The sequence below is a fragment of the Fringilla coelebs genome (assembly GCF_963513975.1).
Source record: "Fringilla coelebs genome assembly, chromosome: 2".
Taxonomy (NCBI): Eukaryota; Metazoa; Chordata; class Aves; order Passeriformes; family Fringillidae; genus Fringilla; species Fringilla coelebs.
In genome coordinates, this window is record NC_140029.1 from 98,991,385 (window position 1) to 99,013,042 (window position 21,658).

Consider the following 21,658-nt stretch of genomic DNA (forward strand, 5'->3'; position numbering starts at 1 on the left):
GACTGGGTTCACTGTCGTTCCTGGGGAATTCTGTGACAACTTCAGTTTCATTTATACATATAGATATTAGGCTTTAGATTTAATTCAGTGTTCATTTAAATAATATTGGACCATTATACACAAAGATGTCTATGGGAGGAGGTTGGAGAAAGCAAACAGTGCTTGAATAACATGTTGGTATTGATGAATGGAACCATAGTGCAAAAGCAATGGACTGTTAAAAAGGTAGAAAATAAAACTAAACAGCCAGTGTCCAGCTGGGTTAGTGTTAGATTAGGGATGTTAAATCATGTATTTTGTACAGATGATCTAGTAAGTCCATTGAAAGTCTTGGTAGTAAAATCAATAAGTCTGTTAGCTCTTAGTTTATATTGCTACTTAAAATGTTATAGGATTGACTATCCTTCACAACATATTTGTACTTGTAAATATTCAGATCAGTTTCATGCAAATTGCTTTCAGAGTAGCATTCTCTAGAGGCGTGGTTTTTTTTGGTAACCTCTATCCTTCTGCATAAGTAATTAGAGATAATAATTATGGGGAAAATTATTAAATCTTTAGCTTGTCAACACACCTCTCTATTTTTGATGACTCACATTTTGCTTTATGCAGACTGTGTTTCCTTTGTTACTTTTTACTCCTGCCAGCACTCCTTAGGTTTTCATTTCATGGTTATATTTGTTACCTCATATACCAGAGGGCTAGTGAGGAAAGAAATTAAAATGGTTTAGGAGTACCTTGAGACATTTATCTGTGTGGATAAATGCCCCTTGGACAGAACTGGAAGTAATGAAAGTTTCAAACCTGGGACTGTAAAGCCTAAAGCCCAGCTAACAAGAGCTGTTCATGGTTGCTGCTGTATGGAGCATTTGTTTAGCAAAAAGCAGACATAATCCTTGGATGAAACTTTGCTGAAGAGCTGTTGGTGGCACAGTGACATGCCAGTTCACAAATGAAAGAACGGTGAGAAGACAGACTCATCAGTTTGTAGAGTGTTACAGATTGGAAAAAACCCTGGCCTTCTTCCTTCCTCTGTGTTTATATTCCACTTTCTTTACTAAGCTGCTGTATTTTAAGTTAATTCTCGGTTTTTTGTATAAATTGGGCAATAAATACCTGGTATAAAAGCAATGATAGCTGATAAGCAGTTTCACAAGATGAAATTTTGAATTCTACAACCATTGCCTTCCATTTTAATCCTTTTTTAAAATATGAGAGCAAAAGGAACCAGGCTGCTGGTGAAAGTTGGTATATCAATGTAAAATGATTTCTAAACAAAGGAAAAGGTGGAGGAAAAGTCAGAGTGACGTTGGAATCAGCTTTTTGTTTTCCAAATCTTGCTTGCCCAATATTTACCCAAAGTCTGCCATGTTTTCCTTTCAGTATCCATTGTGAATAGCACAGACTTGTAGCACATTCCTTGTGTCTGTCACAAAGAAGCTGATGAAGAGCATTCAAGGAAGGATGCTGCTTTCCTACCTGTAATAAAGCCAGCTCCTCCAGGGCTCAAAGAAATGTAATAGTTGCCTCCAGTTAGTTTCTTACAATTTTATACTAGGTGGCTTTTTTGGGTTGGTTTTCTGGTTTTTGTTTTTGTTTGGTTGGTTGTTTTTTTTTTTTTGTGGTAGTTTTGGTTTTTTTGGGGTGTTTTTTGTTGTTGTTTTTTTTTTTTTGCTTAATATATGATAAATTTAGTTATTGGCTGAATCTTGCCATGTTTAAGGCAGGTTTTTAGGTTTTGTTTGTGGAACAGCTTACAGATGAGGAATGTTAAAACACATAAAAGTTTAGTTGTATGTGTTCCTTCCATGAGTCAGTGGCACAAGTAGGAAATAGAGCTCATGATTATTCTTAGTCCCAGGGACATTTCATCCCAAGAATAGGCTCATATACTTTGGTCCCTGAACAATACCCTGTCCTTATATAGCTTTTAAAAATAATCATTGCACAGAAGCAGGGTTGATCTGATTGCCAAATATGATGGTAGGCATTTTTTATCTCTGCAAGTTTGTTGACAGGAACCGTTGGTTTCCTTTGCTTCCTCTAAAGTGTTAAGGAATAGTCCATTGTTCAGATTATCTGACTGCATTCTGCACCTGTAGATTTCTAAAAAAGAAGTGTTGGGGTTTTTGTTTTGTTGTTTTTTTTTTTCTTGTGGAAGTGTTATTGTTTGGGGGGGGGGATTTTTTTTGTTGTGGGGTTGTTTTGGGGTTTTTTTTTTTTTTTTGTAGGTTTTTTTACTAATTCTTTTTCCTGTGTTTCCTGTCTCTGAGAAGGGAAGTTCTATAAGAGGAAGGGGGATGAATGAGTCAGGATAGTACTGGATTGAACCACTATCAGTATGTATACTTTTTAGTCTTTTCTCTGTGTCTTCTGGAGATCTCAAAGAATTCACATATTTCTTCAGTTTTTTTCTTCTCTTCTGCATTTTGTCCTGGACTTAGTGCATTCCTATTAGAGTCACTTATCAGTAGCTAATGGCAGAAGTATCATCTGTCAAGGGGTTTTATGAGCAGCTATGATTGTCCTCGTGGTGGCAAAATAAAAATGGAAAATAATTTGTAAAGAGCTTTTTTCACACAATGGAAATCTGAGACAAAAGATAAATTCTGAACTCTGGGAGAATGGAGTAACAGAGCTCAGAACATGGGTCTTAATTTCCCTCTTTTGTACCTGAATTAGAAGACTATTCTGTTTGTTTGGGTTAGTAACATGTATTTTGTAGAATCCTTGTGTTCTACCACAGTTGAGCATATGGATCAGAGATCTGTTTTGAATAGAACTAATTAAGTGAAATGAGCTCTGTACATATGCTTTGGATTTTGAGGCTTTAATATTTGGGGGGATGGATTTTTAGAAGTCAAAATAAACAGTTCACCTTATGAAATTCATATTTCCAACTTTCTTTCATCTTGGTCGCTATGCAGTTATGATTTGCAGTTTTGCCAGCTTAGAGAGCTGTCTTTGTATGATTATTCTATAAAATGATTATAGAGGAATTATCTGTTATTTAGGAATAGTTTGGTGTACTTTTGTGAAAGTTCTATCTGGAAAATATTCTTAGGTGCCAAACAGATTTTATTCTAACTCTAAAGAATAAAAAGAATAAAGTCTTTATTCTAAAGACTGTTTTTCCATGCCAGGTGATTGAGTTATATGTTATGAGTTGGAAAATTGGTGTATTGCTTATTACAGCAGGTGATTGTTTAGTGTGTGTCAATGTGGATGCAGAAAGATTAAACGCTTACTAGATGCAATGAAGAAGGAAATCCAGCCATAAACTAATTTTTGGAATGACATAAATCGCTGCAGAGATGCATTCATACTTCTTTTCCAGACTGGAGGAGTTTTTTCAGAAATATTTGTAGCTGTGAAATAATTTATTTTTTTTCATGGGCATAGTAATACATAGGCATGAAAGCAGAAATTATCTATGCATGTAGAGTGCAGGTAGATATAAACATTTTTAAGTTTTTGCAGGAGTAACAAGCATTTACTGATAAAATGACTTTGTCTTGGTTATTGTCTGTGACATCCAGTAATTCAGAAGGACCAGGGCACAGATGGATGCTTTGCTTTGTGTATTTCTGCAGAGGCTGGATCCGCTGTGCGGTTTTGTTCAGAGCTCTCCAAGTTTGGAGCTCTCTGAGCTTTTGTTCTGTTTATCCATGTCCTGCAGCAAATGCAGGGCTCAGGTGTTCCTTTCACCTCATAATTAAAGCCAGTGGCAGAAAGGAAGTGACACTGCCTAATTCCCTGTCCAGTCCTGTTTGCTGGACCATACTGCCTTCCAGCAAGTAAAATGAACTTCGTGCAGTGATTACAAAGTTGACACAGCCAAAACCTATCTATGCTATTGCACGTTGATCATGCTTTACTTCATTTTTCAGCAGATCCAGAAGGGCAGGAGTGCTTTCAGACCTCCTACTACTCAGCTGCTGCTGCTGTTTTGGTTTGGCTGGGATGTCATAGTATCCCCCTTATCAAGCCCTGTTTTCACATTGTATATGACTGGTATTTAAAAAGTCCGTCAATTATTAAATCTTTGCGGTATTCTCTAGCCTGACCTCACTCCTGACAGTTAAAGAGAAGATTGATTCAGAATATAGCAATTTGCTGAGAAGTGAAGAAACCCAAAATTCTTGTCCTCAGGCTTTGCTCTCTATTTAGAAATCTTGCTGGTGAGGTATAACCCCAAAAGACAGATTCATTTTGAAATTAAAAAAATGCATCTTTCTTTTGATTAACCAAAAGATGCTTACTGATTCAGTAGATATTTACAAGTTTATGTGAAATAAAAATTCAGTATTTAATCTTTGTATCTTAGGTGTTCTGGGGTTGATTCAGACCGTGTTGGTTCATCAGTAGGTCTGACATGGGCAAAGATGGTTGGCAACAAACCATAGACTATGACTGACAAAATGGTACTTCAGGAATCAAATTCTACAAGGGATTTGACCTGTATGGCATTAGTTTGACTCAGTGAAAGGAAGGCAGCAAAAATCTAAGCTTGAATTATAGGCAAAACATCATCTAGGAGGTGTTGAGTATGTTTCAAGTAATATGGATGAGACCTACACTGCGTGTTACATAAAATGCTGTTGATATAACATCATTTAGTGTTAAAATATTGTTGTATTTTACCACAGTAGCTATTGTATTCTGGCAAATGATCATCTTGGTTCGCTTTTGTATAAAGCAGTGTTGTTTAATTTCAGGAAGTTAAGGTTTTTCTCATCAGCATGAAATCCCTTCTCTGCAAAGATAAAATGTCTGTGCTCTGTTCCACAGCTAAGGAAAGAAGTTCCAACTCTAACCAGCCCCAGGTTGCCAGCAAAAGTATATTATAATTTTAAACCCTGAAGGCTAGCTGCTGAGGCATTAAAACCACTATTTGTGTATCATTTGGATGGTGTTATTTTGAGCTGTAGCTCCAATGTGATCCCTTAGGATATCTCGCCTGCTGGAATCCAGTGAGTCAAAGGGTCTCTGGAGCATATCTATCTGCTCAGCTCCTCTGCTCCACCAGGCTGCCAGTGCAATTGTCCCTTTGCCACTGCATCAGTCTTTGCTACGACCTGGAGAAGAAAGCCTTTGTTACTGCAAGAGATGCAGACTGGTTTCTTTACAGTCTCATGGTGGCAATGAGACCTAAAATAAATGCTCCCGTGGAATAGTTTGAATGGTTTGGCTTCCATTAAAATTGTTCACTAAATTGCCAAACCTTGATGGTTTTAGTTGTTGTTTTTTCAAATGTCTTAAACTTATGAATGGAAAGTAAGATGGAAAAACTTATGAGTGGAGAGTGATGGAAAATTTGACACTGCTCCATCTTTCATATGTGGGAAGGAAGGGAACCATCCTAAGTTGAAAAATGCAGCTACACAGGCTGCCAGGTCTGATAAAGCGGAGCACATGCTTCCTGAGGTATCCTGGGAAAGCCCTCCACAAGACAGGAAAAGTACATGGCTGAAATGGACAGACAAGAAATCTTCAGGCAAGTGAAATGCCCAGAGAGGGAGAGTCATTGGCCCACCCCAGTGCCATCATCTCTGCACCAAAATTGTTGAAAACAGTGTGTGAAATCAGTGAGCTTTGTATCTTTGCCTCAAGAAGGGACTGAGATCAGGTAGCAAAAACTGTTTCTGAAATCAGTGAGCTTTGTATCTTTGCCTCAAGAAGGGACTGACATCTGGCATCACATAAGCATATCTGAGCAAAAATTGTGCAATATATGCTTTGCAGTTCTAAAGAAAAAATATGTAAGTGAAAAATTGAGCCATGATTTATCATGGCTTTTTGATACCAAAGAAGGACTTGAGATAATGATCTCATGGAGAAGGAATCAAAATTAAAGAGAAAAAAACATATGTCCTGCATATAAATTACCAGGAGTTTGTCATCTCTCGCTGTTTGTACATGCTGTGATATATGTTCAAGCACAGACAAGCTTCTAGTTGGTTTCAAGTTTCACCTTTGCCATCAGATAAAAAGAAGCTGTCTCAGATGTTAAAATTTTTTTTTTCTTGTTTATACAAATTTATACAAAAAAAATTTTACTTTTTTCCTTTCCTTCTCATTTTGTATACCGGAACAGAAGTGCACAGATGCGCTTAGTGACTGGTGCTGCTCTAAGAGGGAAGGAGGAGGCTTTGTGATTTAGATGGAGCCATTTGGGTGGTGTCTCTCCTGTGCATTTGCTGCCCTCATCCTCGCAGCTGCTGGTTCTGGCCATGCCTGTGCAGCTGTGCCCAGCAGGCAGTGCCTCTGCAGGGACAGACACACGCTGCTCTGCGGGCAAGGAAGTGCCCCACTTGGCACCTCTGTGTGACTTCATCCCTTAACTCAGCACAGGGCTCAAGCTTCAGGGATCCAGCAAGCTCACTAGGTGAATTTGTACCTGAAAAGAGCCCCTGCAGCACAGCACATTAATGTGGAACACTGATTGTGCCAGGCAAGGCAGAGCTCTGCTCAAACTAGCACCGAGTTGTGTTCCCATCTGTCCCAAGTACAGAAAGCTTCTTGTTTAATCTTTGGTCTAGGGCAGACCGAGGAAGCCACGTGAAAAAAGCTGTTGCTTGCTCCTCTGCATCAGGCTTGAGTTCTGAGGAGTAAAATAATAAAGAATACATGGGTGTAATTAAAATACAAAGGAAATAGGAAGGGGGGATTGCAAGGAACTATTGAGCATCGTAATTACAGACATCTGATTTTGCTTAAGGAATTAGAGGACTCTGAATAACTTAGCCCTATAGCTATTCTTAATCTTGAGGGAAGGGAGAGTGTATTCATCGGGGATTGCTTTGTTTGTTTTACATTACTTATGTTTTTACAACAACTCTATCATCATTTTCTTGGTAGTAAAACCTATAGTAAATCTGCAACACAGCTTCCACAGAAATCTCTATTAAAGAGTTCACAAATGTAGTTGAAATAATTACCGCCTCAGTACTAAATTGAGCATTCTTTTAGGAAGACCCCAGGAAATATGTTCAACTAAAATAAATGTCTATCTTAATATTTCCATGTGTCAAGGAACTTAGGAATAAGTCTGAATTTATTTAAAATACTGTCTTTAAAGAGACTGTGAATTACATGATTGATAAGCATTTTAAGCATGCGGGGTTTTCATTAAATTGCTTGAGTCATTTTTAAATAATACCTGAGATGGTTAAAGCTGAACTGCCTTGACATACATAGGACACTTCTAACACATTAAAATACTCCAGTAGGATTCACAAGAATACAAATCCTTCATCAGAAACTGCTCGGTCTCCTCTATTTTGTGTATTAGCTTGGGAAATGACCCTTTTTTTCCTGCAAGGAGCATCAAGGAATCTCCAGATATAAGCTCTCATAGAGTTTCCTTCTTCTGTCTTTTCTCCTCTCATCACCATTTCCCACAGATTTTTCTCTACAAAAGGATTATTTTTATATTTAAGGATTATTTGTTCTTTGCACTATACTAGATGGGATTTCTGTGCCAAAAGCCAAATAATTTTTGATTAACTGATACAAGCCTGGAAAATGCATGGAAATGAGACAATAGCAAAAAAGTTTTGGGTGTTTTTTTTTTGTTGTTGTTGTTTTTTTTTTTTTTTGTTTACAACAGGTTAGATTTTTTCTTTATAATATGCTAGTGAAAGCAAGTTTTAACTAGAGACCATTTGAAAGGAGAACAACAAGTAGATACACTAAGAGAAAGCTAAAAAAATAAAAATAAAAAAACTATCATAGGAAAAAGGAGTAAATCTAGTTCTCTGCCGTGTTTATATTTCTAGAAACCTGGAATGAAACAGGTTTGTTGTCACATACAAAACTATAATTTTAGATTTTTGAGTGTGGGGTAGATTTTTGGTTTTCTTTGTTGTTGTTTTTTTTTTTTCATGTATAAGCTGTCTAAGTAGTATAAATTCTTGCTTCTGCAATGAGTAAATGAAATAGAAACACAGGAGCATAATGCACAAGAAGTGTATCTGAATATGCAGTTGAGAGCTCAAATTTGTTCTGTTTCCAAAAAGTGGTTTTATATTCATGGAGACTTATAATAAATATGTCCTCAGAAGTCCATAGAAACACAAACCACCGATGTGTATTTCTTTGTGTTTTCAGTTGAAAGCTCAGTGTTCTTCTTGTGTCACACAGTGATTGTTACACAAATACATGGGATATGTGAAATACTGAAAGATTGATTAAATTTATTAAATTTGGAGGATTTGATGTGATTTTTTTTTTCCTATTATATCTGCAGGAGAAACCTTACAAAGCTGTCTCTCATCTTCAGCCACATGTTAGCAGAAATCAAGGCAATTTTTCCAAATGGACAATTCCAGGGTGATAACTTTCGCATCACCAAAGCCGATGCTGCAGATTTCTGGAGGAAGTTCTTTGGAGATAAGTAAGTAACCTTTGTAAAATCCTCCATTCTTTCTAAACATAAGCATTAAAAGAACAAACTTTTCAAAAATCCAAATAAGGATTGGTGGGGGTTTTGAAGATAATTTCTCATCTAGGTCTTTAAATTGGCTGAAATTGCTGAGTTCATTGTTAGTAGGTTTTTTTTTCCAATGCTATAATTTGCTCAAAGGTAGTTTTGTTGAGGGTGCTTAAGTTCAGTCTTACTGCAACAAGTTTATTTGTTCCATTATTGTGTGAAGATATGCTTTCACAAAGTATATGGCAAATAATGTCCTTTCATATAAAAAAAAAAAAAATGTATATATTCTACAAAGGAAAACTCTGAAGTCTGAATTAGGAACTTGATATTAGTTTCATGGACAGTATGTTTCCATACCTTTGTAACTATGACAGCATTTGGTGAAATGAAGTGTTTGAAATGTAGATATGTGATTTAATCCATACAGGAAATGCATTAGTGAAAATGTAAAAGTGGGCATATGTGTGATTTTTGGTTTGTTTCTGGGAAAACAATATCCATTTAGAATACACATATAAGCTAGTAGAAGGCGTGCAGCTTGTTCACTTTCTCATGTGTAATAAGTGTAACAGTGACAAGAGGAAAGCCAGAGGCAATAGGTTGGTGTATTTTTCATTGTAACAGAGCAGTCATTATGGTCATCAGCTCTGGTGTCTTGCACAACGTAGGCAGAATAATTTCTGCAACAATCTGTTGCGTCTTCTGAGCATAAACAGCTCTTTAAAGTAAGTATTTTTTTATTTAGAACACAGCATAGTAGGTTGGCACTTTTGCAAATCAATTCTGTTCAGTGTGAATTTGCAAGTTTCACTTCCATGGGGTTTTTTGTTAGTCTAAACAGACTGTTAGCTTTCCGCTTTCTGGGTTCATGGTGGCGTTTTCTGGTGATTTCTTTCCCCTGTAAGTAATGTCAGAGTATGATGAAGTTGCTGTATCAGTCCTCTGTTTTGTTAGAGAAAAGGAATTTAACCATGCTCCGTGTTACCCATTTTAATGTGAATTTAATTTTCAAAATAACTTCAAAAGTTCAGCTAAAGTTTTCTGAAGGATTAACTTAAGTGACATGTAGGGTTCTCCATCAGACAAGCCTTTTCAAAAACATGTCAGTCAAGAAAAGAAAAACAGGATCTTTGATAAAATGACTAATGATCATGTTTGTTCAGTATAGCTATTTTTTCTTCCTCTTTTTTTCCCCCTTTGCTTAGGAACTCTCAGAATTTAAATTTCCTTGTGATACTTCTCTTTTCCTGTTTGGCTCTGTCCTTGAATGACCTTTAGCAGATGTCTTGATTGCAAATTGCATTTCTGTCATTGGGATTTACAGCTCTCCTCCTCTGCAAGCTGCTGTTTCTTTCTATCATTTCATCTGAGCCAGTTTCCTCAGCTCCCCCATTCTCTGTGTTGTCTCTTTGGGATTCTCCACTAACTTCTACTATCTGTGGGAGTTTCAGGAGATTTCCTTCAAGCTTCCTTCCAGTGGTCCAGTCCTGCCAATTTCCATTGGGAGATGACACAATGGGTAGGTGTTGGAGGTGTCAGACAGTGGGATACTGTACCATATTAGTAAGTTTTTATCAGAACAAGGTTGGCAAGGAGAATCTTTCAACTGCATCGCTTTGTCTGAACAGCTCAGCTCTGCCCTTGTCTTTCTCTTGCACGTATTTAATCTCTTCTCACTCATCTCCTGGACCTCTTGTTTCTAAAACCTTTCATGGCCCCAGAGCTCTTGCCATGCCTTTTCTAGGTTTTGTTTTTTTCCTGCTTATTTAAATTTCTGTATAGAATGCAACTTAAATATGCACTTACAGTACAAACCCTCTGACCTTCCCTGCTCTCCCCTGTGTACTTTGATAGGGGTTTTTTGGTTTTGGGTTTTTTTGTTTGATTGTTTTTTTAGGGAGGGTGACTGGATGTATGGGTTTTGTTGGCTTTTTGCCTAAAACATCAATTCATCAAAAATGTCTAAAAACAAAGGCAGTTTGGTGGCATGCAGTTAAACATATGTATCTTTGGTTTTGTAGTGTAGCCTGAAATTTCTTTTGAGTTATTTTTGGTCAGATGCTTTACTTTCAGATCAAGTAAATAAGCACAGTTACTGGTGCTCCCAGCTCTTCTCCAATAAAGTGAAGCTGGTTTTGATGCCTGTCTTCTAAGCAAGGAGCAGTAGATCTGTGCTTGGCAGCCTTGCCATTACCTCAGGTTTAGTTAACTGTGCTTAAGTAACTATATAAAACATGTTACAGCACATATGTCAAAGAAACAGATGAGAAAAAAGTTAATTTGGCATTATGCTTAATCTCTTTGTTATACAAAATGCCTGAAGCATTTTTAAACATTAATTATTTTCTAATCCTTTTAGAAATATACGGCAGATATATCTGTAAGCCACATCCTTTACAATGTACCTGTTGTGACAGTTTAGTTTGCAAATATGCTGGTATCACTTCCCTAAAAGCAAAGCCTGCATAAAGGTTTTGCAAATGACTCATAATACCTTTCTCTAACCTGGCCACCTAAAGGTAGGCCCCTAGGACTTTCTGACCCCCGAGTCTGTTCAGGCAGTGCAGGAGGAACTTTATTGTGTGTCCCTGGCCATTGCTCTGTTTGCAGGGCAAGCCCCGACCCCGCACTTGTTTCTGAACAGCAGCCCTTGCTTTGGGTTACTGACTAATGCTGCTCAAGATTAGGGCATAAAGAAAAAGTTGTGCTAGATCTTGGCTTCTGATGGCAAACTGTAGTACAAAAAATATTTCTATTGCGGTTTGATCTGATTGGAAGGAGGGAATTTGAAGTATTAGATCAATTCATGATTTTTTTCATCATAGTATTATCATAAAAACCTTCCTATTTTTAAACATAATGAATTGGATGCTTTTTTTATTGAATCAACTTTTTGCACTCATTTCTTTCTGAAATAATTCATTTTTTAATTTTAATTTGAAATATTTTAAATAGCAAGAAAGGTCACCAATAGTAATTTATATTTTTAAGCCGACTTTAAGCTGACTGCTTGGCTTTCTGTTTTTGTTGTGACCTACGCTTCCTTTTACAGAAAGCAACATGTTGCAGTTTGCTGAAGACTGAAATCCAGTACATACAGTTTTCATGACTCGAGTTTGTACTTAAAAAAAAAAAAAAAAATTGGTTTTTTACTGCTCTTTTCCAGTGAATGGGGAACTTATAATTTTGTTGGTTACATTTGTCTGTCTGAGCGCTTGCTGAAAAATTGTGCAGCTGCAACTAAGTTTCTTTATCCTGTTACTAATAAGTGTCATAGTCTGCAATCTTTCTTTTTGTGTTTAGAGCTAGTCACGTGAAAATTTGTGTGGCTTCAAACTCATGAACAAAATAAATGGTTGGGCACTTTGGATCATACATCTAGCTGCTCTTTGGATTTCTGTTGAAAACACTGTGTGTAGAACTGAGTGCACAGTGTGTACACTGTGTGTAGACTGTGTAGAACTCAGCAAGCAATTAGAATGGCCCCCTCAGAGCAAAGGGCTGGGATAACCACATATTCTTGGCCTTCGAATACCTTCTCAGCTTTCACTTCTATGCTACCCCTAAAAACTTCTAGACAATACCAGTAGTTGGAGAAGCTCATCTGGGAGAGAATGCTTAGTGAGAGCAGCAGATAGATATATCAATAATGGAAATCATCAGCCCTCACACAGGCAGAAAGTGTAAAAGGAGCACACAGTCAGAGCCTTTACAATTGTGAGGTTTTTCCAGTACTGCACGTTTCAGAGGAGAACAGGAGACCTTGGAAGTTATAGGATGTTTGGAAGGGATCTGCATGCACAATGCAGGGTTTAGGAGTGTATAGGGAGGATTGATAAATCAAGACGGGAGATAATGAGATTTTGATTGTCTGGGTGGAAGGAGAAGGGTGCTAATAAAGAAGGAAAAACTGTCTTGATTGTATTGATTGCTCTGCAAGGACGAAGTAAAACATGTATCCAAATTAGGGGGTAGGTGAGGGGTCAGCAGTATTCAATAGAAGCCCCAGGATTATTTTGGTGTTCGGATTTTGTCAAGGGAGCTGACAGAGAAAAGATATCAGGGAGATGGGGAATAGACTGTTTGGATTTACTTTCTGAAAACAAAAATCAGGAATGACTGAGAACATTCCAAAGGCTGAATGCCTGGAATAGGTTGTCTCTGGCATTTTCACAGGCTATGTGGAAAAAGAGAGCCTCTTAAAGAATAAGAAGGAGCTGACTGAAAGAGAACTAAGAAATAAATGGGCACAAGCTTTATCTATAGCAAGAAAGAGCTTGATAATGTCAAAAGCAGGAGAGCAGCGAAGCTGAGATGTGATTTTTTTGAATTTGTAGTGATTGGTGGAGTACAATGATTGGAGCAAGTGCTTTCAGTGGAGTGAATCTTCACCCCTGGTTCACCATGATAGGTATGCTGAAGCAAGTGCTAGTTACCTGTACGGCTGAGCAGTAATGTTCAGTGCAACTGTGACATTTTAAGGCATGTAATCAGCAGTTATATTTGTTTACAGATATTTAGTAACCTCCCCCCCCAAAGTGGGTCGTAAATATGCATGTAAAACACAATCTGATAGCATCTTCATGACCAACATTTTATTACTACGTAATGCTTGATGAGAATTTCCCTGCATTTCTCACTCGTTTTAATAGCACCTTCATCTTCTAAAGTTTTTTTTTTCTGAGTAGAAATATGCAAAATGCCACAGAGAGCAATCCTGAACTGAGAAGGAGAGTAGGCAAGATGACCTAACAGATCTTTCGGCTTCTGAATTTGAAAACTACAGAAGTCATGCAGGGCTTGGTAACTATTAAAATTTGTTACACAAATTTGTGATTAGTGGCTGTCTTCATGGTGCAGAATGAATCAGCAGCAAAATGTTAAAATTCTTAAGTTTTCATTTTTTCCATTGTTCCACCATTTATTTAACTTTTAAGCTTTTTATTCTTTATTGTGAAACTTTTAAAATGTTAAAGCATTTTTGTTATTGTTTTCAGGTAAATTGATTTCCCACCTTTTAGCTGCTGAGGAAATAGAAATTCTTTCACTGTTTGGATCAAATACATTACTATTTTAATGTCCTGCACTTTTTTCCAGACGAGATCTGACATGTATTTATTTTTTATTGGAATTTATGAAAAAAAGTGGCTATTGATTTCTCTATAGCAGTTAAATAGTGCATTTCAAATTGATATTCTAAACTTTGAGTAGCTGTGGTTCTGCTGTGGTCAGTGCTTTTTGGCTCCGGATGGAGCAGACACAGCCTCAGTGGTTTGGGTTCACAGAAGAAGCAGTAAAACAGGCAGACCACAATGTACAACTTATCTGACAGTTAAATGTTTTCAAGTTCAAGAGACCTCAGATAAGCTAAGTTTTCACACCTTATTAATCCCCTTAATTTATTACTTGATTTTCTGTTCTTGCTGCTGATAGTGCCCAAGAGCCCCATTACTGCCTGAACAGTGTAAAAATACAGTCTGAAGAGTTGGTCCTGGCCCAAAGAGCTTCAAATCTGAGTATGAACTGCAGTGTAAAGGGACTGCAAGATGAAAAAGTTTGAATAAGACAACAGGTAATGTTATAAAGAAGTGCAAGTCAGCAGAAAGTTGCAAGACAGGATTAGAAAATGGTAAAGAGCAGTCTTCACAGCTGTTCTGGGTAACTAAGGTAAAATGACATGTACAAAAGATAAAAGAAAGTTCCGATCCTTGGCACATGAGATTGGGAGACAGGAGAACACATTCTCCATGGATAGGCAGGAGAGGCAATGTTTTAATTATAAAAGGATGTGCAAAAGCATGAGCGTGCTTTGGGTTTGTGGTTAGAGATCAGAATTGAAAATATAGAGAAGTGTATCCCTTTGGGGACACTTGGGGAACACAGAGTTCCTGTATATCTTAAGGAACGTGCTGTTTCTCTAGCAATGTCCAGTTACACAGCTTTGGAAAGTGGCTTTTTTTTTTTTTTTTTGGTGGTATATTTTCTCCATTTCGTAAAGCTGATTTTCTCTCCTTTACCTTCTCTGTTCTCATTAGATTCATCTGTATTTGTTGGCAATGACGGCACTATTTAGCAATTGTACTGGCATGATATGGCAGAATTCCTTTTTACCCTTAGGACTGAACTTCTCAAGCCTTCTGCATGTCAGTTATTTGCTTTGCAGTTCAGAACCAGTGGAAACATGTGGCCTCTCACTTAAAACTGAAGCTGCAGTCTAAAGAAAATGCTCTTTAGTCAAAATCCACATTGCTCACAAAGAATGTTGTTTCTATCTGGGTCAGTATTTGCTTGAATATTTTTGAGATTGCTCTGGAAACAGTAATGGCCTTTTCATGGTGCATTTTTTGGCAGCATTTGAGAGAGCTGCTTGCAGACAAAAATGTTCACTGTAAGTTATACAGGTACATGTTTACCTCCCTAGACATTCTTGTGGTCTGCTCTGGTTCAACTGGAAGCAGTGTCACTTGACATTCCAGGATAGCTGTATCTCTGCAGTTTGACACAAGTGTTGTACTCTTCATGCTCAGGAAATATATGCTTCATCTCCAGGTTTATTTTAATGTCTTTTGCTTTTTAATAATGTAACATGTGGGGAGTTAAAGAAAATCCCACGTGCACATGATCAGGGCAGGAGTGAAGAGAGGACCTAAATTCCTCTGCTAAATTACTTGAAAATCACATGCTAGACACTAATCCTTTTCCCTTAAGCATATGGAAGTTGTGTGGGTGGTGTTTAAAACACTGTATTTGAGATTATAGAGTCATACTTTGCTTTGATGTGTGCCAACAGTAGTAAATAGATACCATCCTATATAACAGTGCTTTTAAAATCTTCTATTTCAGTTAGAACACTTTAGAATTCATTGTTTTCCAAATATACTTGCTAGATGTACTATTGCAGAAGAAAATGAGAGAAGTAGTGTCATTTAGAGAGGCCTGTGGAGAAATGGCTTATTTTAGTGTTTTTGAAAGGAGAAATGGCTTATTTTAGGGTTTTTGACAGGACTTTTAAAGAAAACAATCCCAGGGTAAATACCAAGATCCAGATAGTTTTGTTGGTTTGAGAGATGCTCAGAAAGCCTCTTAAGGAAATATTTTTCAGGATCATTTGTTTTATTTTGTTTTGTTTTCTTTTCTTGAATTGGCATGGGCTTGTTTCTACTCTAATGATGAGGAAAGGCGGTACAAGGAGGTGTTGTGTATAAATTGTTTCCTAAAAGATTGGCAGGTAGAGATTTGAATTTCCTTGGAAAAGGGCCTTCTATTCTTTTACTGCTGTACATCATGTACACTGAGGCTTTCTTCAAATTTTTGTTTCCTTCTAATTTTATCTCTGAAGATTTTTGAACTGATAGAGGGTTGGAATAAATTGACATGGAGCACAGTAACAGTATGCATGTGTAATTTAGTCTGATTTTTCTTTTCCTCAAATTGTATTACAAAAAGAGAAATTGTTACCAAAGCTCTGGGTATATCTGTTTGTAATGTGTGCATATGCAGTAGTGCTGTAAAATTTGGGCATCAAACCTTTGAGGAAAGTGCAATGACTGTTTAGTTCCATCCTCTCCTGTGAGAGACTCCCCAGAACATTGGCTCAGCCGGAGTCAGTCATGGGCACTTTTTCTACAAGGGATAGCTTATGTAACTACAATTAAATACCTGAAATACTGAGACCTGCACTTCCTCAGCCTAATTCTGTAGAAAACTAATGTTACCAGGATATCAAATCACATCTTTCTGATGAGCTGAGGCACAGCTGACTGACTCATCTCCTAGACAAGTGTCCACAGGTTCAGCCTAATAGCATGAGGCATGTGGAGAATATCTGCCAGCCTCTAGTGCAAGGTATCATTAGGACATGATGCAACAAATATTACAAAGATCCCTGAAAATATTTATAGGAGATGCCTTCTGTGGTTCAGGAGCTGAATGTGGCAGGCAGTGGTTTCATTGCAAACAGGATTTTAATTTTTTCTTTCTATAAGGACAGGTGTTTTATACATGTAAACATATAGGGCAGTCCCAATCTCAACCTTGGTCCTGTTCGCTTTCCCCTTCCACTGCCTCTGCCACCAGCCAAAATCCAAATTAAAATAACTCTTTAGACTCAAGTCATGAGCAGGTGCCTTCAAAGGCTGTGTATCCTCTAAAACACAAGAAAGCAAGAGCAGTGAAATGTTAATTCAGAAAGAAACTCAACTTGGCAGCCATCTCCGAAAGCTTCTTTCATGCTTGTGACCCCTCCCAGATCTCTGCCAGAGGACGTGTTTCTCAGGGTTTCAGTGATGTAGGAGCAGGAGGGGAGGACACTGCAGAAACCTTCACCTTGTGAAGACTCAGTGACACCTGCATTTAGTGGGTGTGTGCTGTCTGCAAGGTCTCAAAGAGCTCAGCTTATGTGTGGGTAAACTTGAGAGAGACACAGGGGGAGAAATAATCCCTGGTGCTGTTTCAAAGTATTTAGGAATGATAACTCTATAAAATAGCAGCTGAGAAATAGGAGTTAACAGGTTTCAACAACCAATTCACATCTTTATTTAAAGAAAGCAGAAGATAAAAGACCTATCCCACAAGCTGCAGAGAAAAAAAACTTGCTGAATTTAGTGTTTAAATTTGGGCCACCACTATTCCAAGCACTTGCTCTTGGAGAAATCCCCAAAAATAACTTTAGATGTTATTTCATTAGATAATCACTCATTTTCCAGCATCTGGTTTCTGTCTTAGCCAAAGTACTAGCCAACAGAGCTCTAAAAACATACTCTCCTGAAGACTTTTGTTTTCTGTGTTGCTGGTGGAGTTTTGGGGCTGCAGGGTGTTAGTGAATGGATAGCCAAAGAACCTACTTATTAATTGCATCTAGGAAACTGTCTACTGCAAGGCATGAAAAGCCAGTTGTTAAGGTGTAGTATGGCTGTGATCATATCTGATAAATGCTCTACTGTTTTTTTTTGTTTTGTTTTAGGGTTATTGTCTTAACCTTTAAAAAAACTCAAAGCAATAAAATAATACCTCCCCTGCAAAGAAAACCCCAACAAATAACAACCAAACAAAAGGTTCACAAAACTCACAGCCAGCCCTGAAACTTTTCTAACCCCATTTCAGCATGATCCCAGTGTTGTAGCCATTTAGGCTGGTTTATAAAGAGAATCAGAAAACATTTTAGAGCCATGGTTACAGGAGCTAAATAAGCAGTAGGTGCTTGAACTAAGACAACTTTAACACCACAAAAGCACTGACTTTTCTATTTTTTTTTCCTTTGGTCTGAATTTAATGCAATGTTTTCTTCTCTCTTTACCCTAATGAAAATTTGATCTGCATTCTTTCATAAATGGCATCTGATGTGGTATCTCTCTTCAGCTCTTTGTGGTTTCCTGTTTTTCATATACAGATGAAAGTATCTGCTGAGATCTATTAAACTTCCCATTTTGTCATTTATGACTTTCTCAATACAAGCCTGCATGTAACAAGTGGATTTCTTTGCACTTACAAATGCAGTGAATATCTTATGCCATAGAAATACAGGAGTGTAGCTTTAGTTGTACTTCAGATTACTGCTTGTTTTAATTTAGGATAACTGCATGGTATTTGTTACACAGGACTAACTTAATGCAGTTGGTTTTTCCCCATCATACTAAGTAATTTATATTTCTGCATGAGAAAATACTTAGAAAAACTAAGGCAGTTTGAACTAATAAAGTTTACAGGAAATATTACTGAGTTTGCTTTTGTCTTTTGTTGATTTAGCAGTTATTAACAAAATATTACTGTGGATGTGTGAGATGTTGTCCTGAATAATTATGCATTGATTATATTTTGGTTAATTAAAATGTTTTAAAAATATCATATTATCTTAATGTGTGGCAGAACATTTTTAAGAGGTGTTAAGGCTTGGCAAAATTTTGACTTGACCCTAATGACACAAGAAGAATTGCTGTTATTGAGAGTGATAAGATGGAGCACATTCAAGTGATCAACTTCATGCCAGTTTCCAAATACAAGTACTGGCTGTTACAGTAACTAACCTGCATTATCTTTAACTGTGCAAATAGAAACTGAATCTGACAGAACATGACTTTCTGTGTTAGAAAGGATAATTCTAATTTCCTGTCTATTAAAGTTAATGTAACTGTCATGGCTTATGGCAGGGCTTGGACCACTCTTAGTGGTATCTGGTTGATTGCTGTCATGTTACTTGACCACTGTTCAAGAGCTTTAGCTATAGCAAAAATCACATAATTGTAGATATTAAATTGATACTTATCCTTCTGGGAAGGGAGGCTGTGAAGAAAGGATTTATTTTACAAGCACAGAGAAGGTCCTTTACGTTATCTCTGAAAGGATGTGAGATTCTTTGCAACACCTGCTTAGTAGGGTATTTTGGTTTCTGCACCATTCTTTTTGTGGTACTCCTAAGGAAGCTTGAATATTTATCATTGTGAAATAAATGATATTCAGCTGTGTTTAAAGGAAGGTAAGCCATTCTCGTATTTGCTTAGGCTGCTTTCAGAAAACTTAGTACGGTTTTTTTTCCTCAGTAGAGAAACTAAATTAATGTTACAGTTCACTCCTATAAAAGTTCAGTTTTGATGTCTAAATGAGGTATCAAGTTTTTAATATGTTATTTCATTGAATTTATTCTTTCTACCTATTTAACAGAACTATAGTGCCATGGAAGGTGTTCAGGCAGTGCCTTCATGAAGTTCATCAGATTAGCTCTGGTTTGGAAGCAATGGCTCTTAAATCTACTATTGACTTGACCTGCAATGACTACATTTCAATTTTTGAATTTGATATCTTCACTAGATTATTTCAGGTAAGATTTGAAAATTATAGATAGTTGTGTGAATTTGAGATGCTTAGTGCCCTGAAGCAAGGAAGCAGATTTTTTTAAAAACTGAAAGAACTAAAACATTGCAGATTAGAAATAAATTGTGAATTTCTTTTAGTCCTTCAGAGGTGTTATAGGCAGCAACACACACATCTGAAAAACTGAAAGCATCAAGCAACACCTGCTTCATTTCTGCACACATCTAGTGTCATTATAACAGCTGCTTGCTGCTTAGTTATTTTTCAGTATTTTTTAATATATTCCTAGAAATGTAGACCTCCTGATAATCAGAGTTTTAGTTGTGTTTTTTGTTGTGCACTTGTAGCTACATATATGAGGTGTGCCTGCAAACTCCTAAGAACAGTTACATATTACTTTCTTTTAGGCTAAATGTAGGCCCAACTCTTTTATTTATGAACATATTTTTGCCATTAATGCTTATTTACAACAAGGAACTATATTTGGGAATAGCGTTGATTGTTTTACTATTTATCTGAAATAAACTTTTCATGTATGTTATGTGTCTATTTTAACCTCATGTCTCTTCCACAGAACATACTTTAGGTACTTTAGTTAAATAGAAGACTATACTGCTTTGCATACATATTAGATGTAGTATTTCTGAAATGTATCACTTTGGATATTTATTTTGTATATGAAACCATTGATATATACAACCATTTATTTGGTTGTACAGTGGTAAACTAGTGTACAGAACCACAAGTTGCACTAGGGATGTTTTAGACTGGACATTAGGAAGTGTCTTCACTGAAAGGATTATCAAGCATTTAGGGACATGATTTAGTGAGGGACTTGGCAGTTAACAGTTGGACTCAATGATCTTTAAGGTCTTTTTCCAACCTATAAAAATATATATCATTATTCTTTAGCCACATGGAGATATGTTCAAAATATTAACTTTCCATCAAACCCTGGGTTGCTGTTTGTTGTGTTTTCCACATTGTCCTGTGCTAATTGTTGTTTGGATGTCCTATTTTTGCTGGGATGTCCTATTTTTGCTGTTATGGGAAAGGCTCCCATTATGAAGTTAATAGTAACATCTGGCAGGAGGGGGTTAATGATTTTAGTATATAGAATTTTGATTTTGATTGTCTTTTCTTCATTCTGAGTCAAAACATTGTCACAAATGTTGCAAATAGTTGCAAATGTTAATGGTGTCAGTAATCTCTTTTTAACTGAACACAAATATTTGTCACTTATTTTCTTTGTGAGGCCACTGCTGGTTTGATTCATTACTGTGCCTTGTGCTAGAAGAAGGGGATCAGCAGTATTGATACATGTAAAGAGAGATGACCTGGTAAGGGTTAACTTTTAATTCAGCAAAGAAGCAGAGAGATATGTTTTGCCAAACAGATTAGGCGCAAAAGCTGCATAGCTGTTGAACTGAACTTGCACTGAACTTGGTCTGAGAACTTCTCCCAGGAGGTTACATTTTAATTCTCTAGTTTTTAAACAGCTTCTGTAACTGTGTGTGCATACACCCACTGAGAGAAAATCCCAATTAAGTAATCAAAATACTGTTTTGCCAACTGTGGGTTATGTTACAGAAAAGCTGCATTTGTAATGGTGTTTATTCACAGAAGAAAGCACGACTCAGCTTTATGGAGATCCTGTGAAAGTGAAGTTGCTCCCCCTGCCTCCCCATTGTATGTATGCACAGCTTTAAGCGCTGTGTTCCCTGACCAGAGAAAAGCTTAGCACAGCAGAATATCTGGATGCTCTGCAGGAACTTCAGTCTGTTACTGTTAATATGTCTTTTGGTGTGAAAATCCGACCACTGAAGAGAAAGGGAGCAAATCTTGTCCCATTTAGCACTTCTGCTCTGGTAAGGTTCTGCTCACAAGGCAAGCTATGGGTTCTTGCCTTTGAATGGTTTGGGTTGGAAGGAACCCTAAAGATTATCTCATTCCAGCCCCCCTGCCATGGGTAAGGACACACTTCCACTAGACCAGGTTGCTCAGAGGTCCATCTAATCTGAACACTCTCAGGGATGGGGCATCAACGGAAATGTGGATCAGCTTCCCTGGGCAACCTGTTACAGTGCCTTCATTACACTTAGACTGAAGAATTTCTTCCAAATATCCAGTCTAAACCTTACAGGCTTTCAGTTCAAAACCATTCCCCCTTGTCCTATCACTCCAAGCCTTGTAAAGTCCCTCCAGCTCTCCTGTAGACCCCTTTAGGTACTGGGATGCTGCTTGAGGTTTCCCCAGAGCCTTCTCTTCTCCGGGCTGAATAAGCCCAATCTCTCAGCCTGTCTTTATAGGAGAGGTGCTCCATCCACCTCATCACCCTGCTGTCCCTCCTCTGGACTTGTTCCAGCAGGTCCATGTCCTTCCTGTGCTAAGGGCCGAAGAGCTGGGTGCAGTTGT

General features: G+C 37.4%; 1 protein-coding gene across 1 annotated transcript in view; it reads left to right on the top strand.

The window, feature by feature from the left end:
* Nucleotides 1-21,658, top strand: part of CBLB (Cbl proto-oncogene B) — a gene marked incomplete at its 5' end in the record, with an annotated part of 128,397 nt that overhangs the window by 59,358 nt on the left and 47,381 nt on the right. Inside the window, 2 exons of the mRNA XM_084225988.1 lie at nt 8,252-8,398; nt 19,094-19,250. Of these exons, the coding sequence (XP_084082114.1) occupies nt 8,252-8,398; nt 19,094-19,250 (304 nt within the window). The remainder of the gene's footprint in view (nt 1-8,251; nt 8,399-19,093; nt 19,251-21,658) is intronic.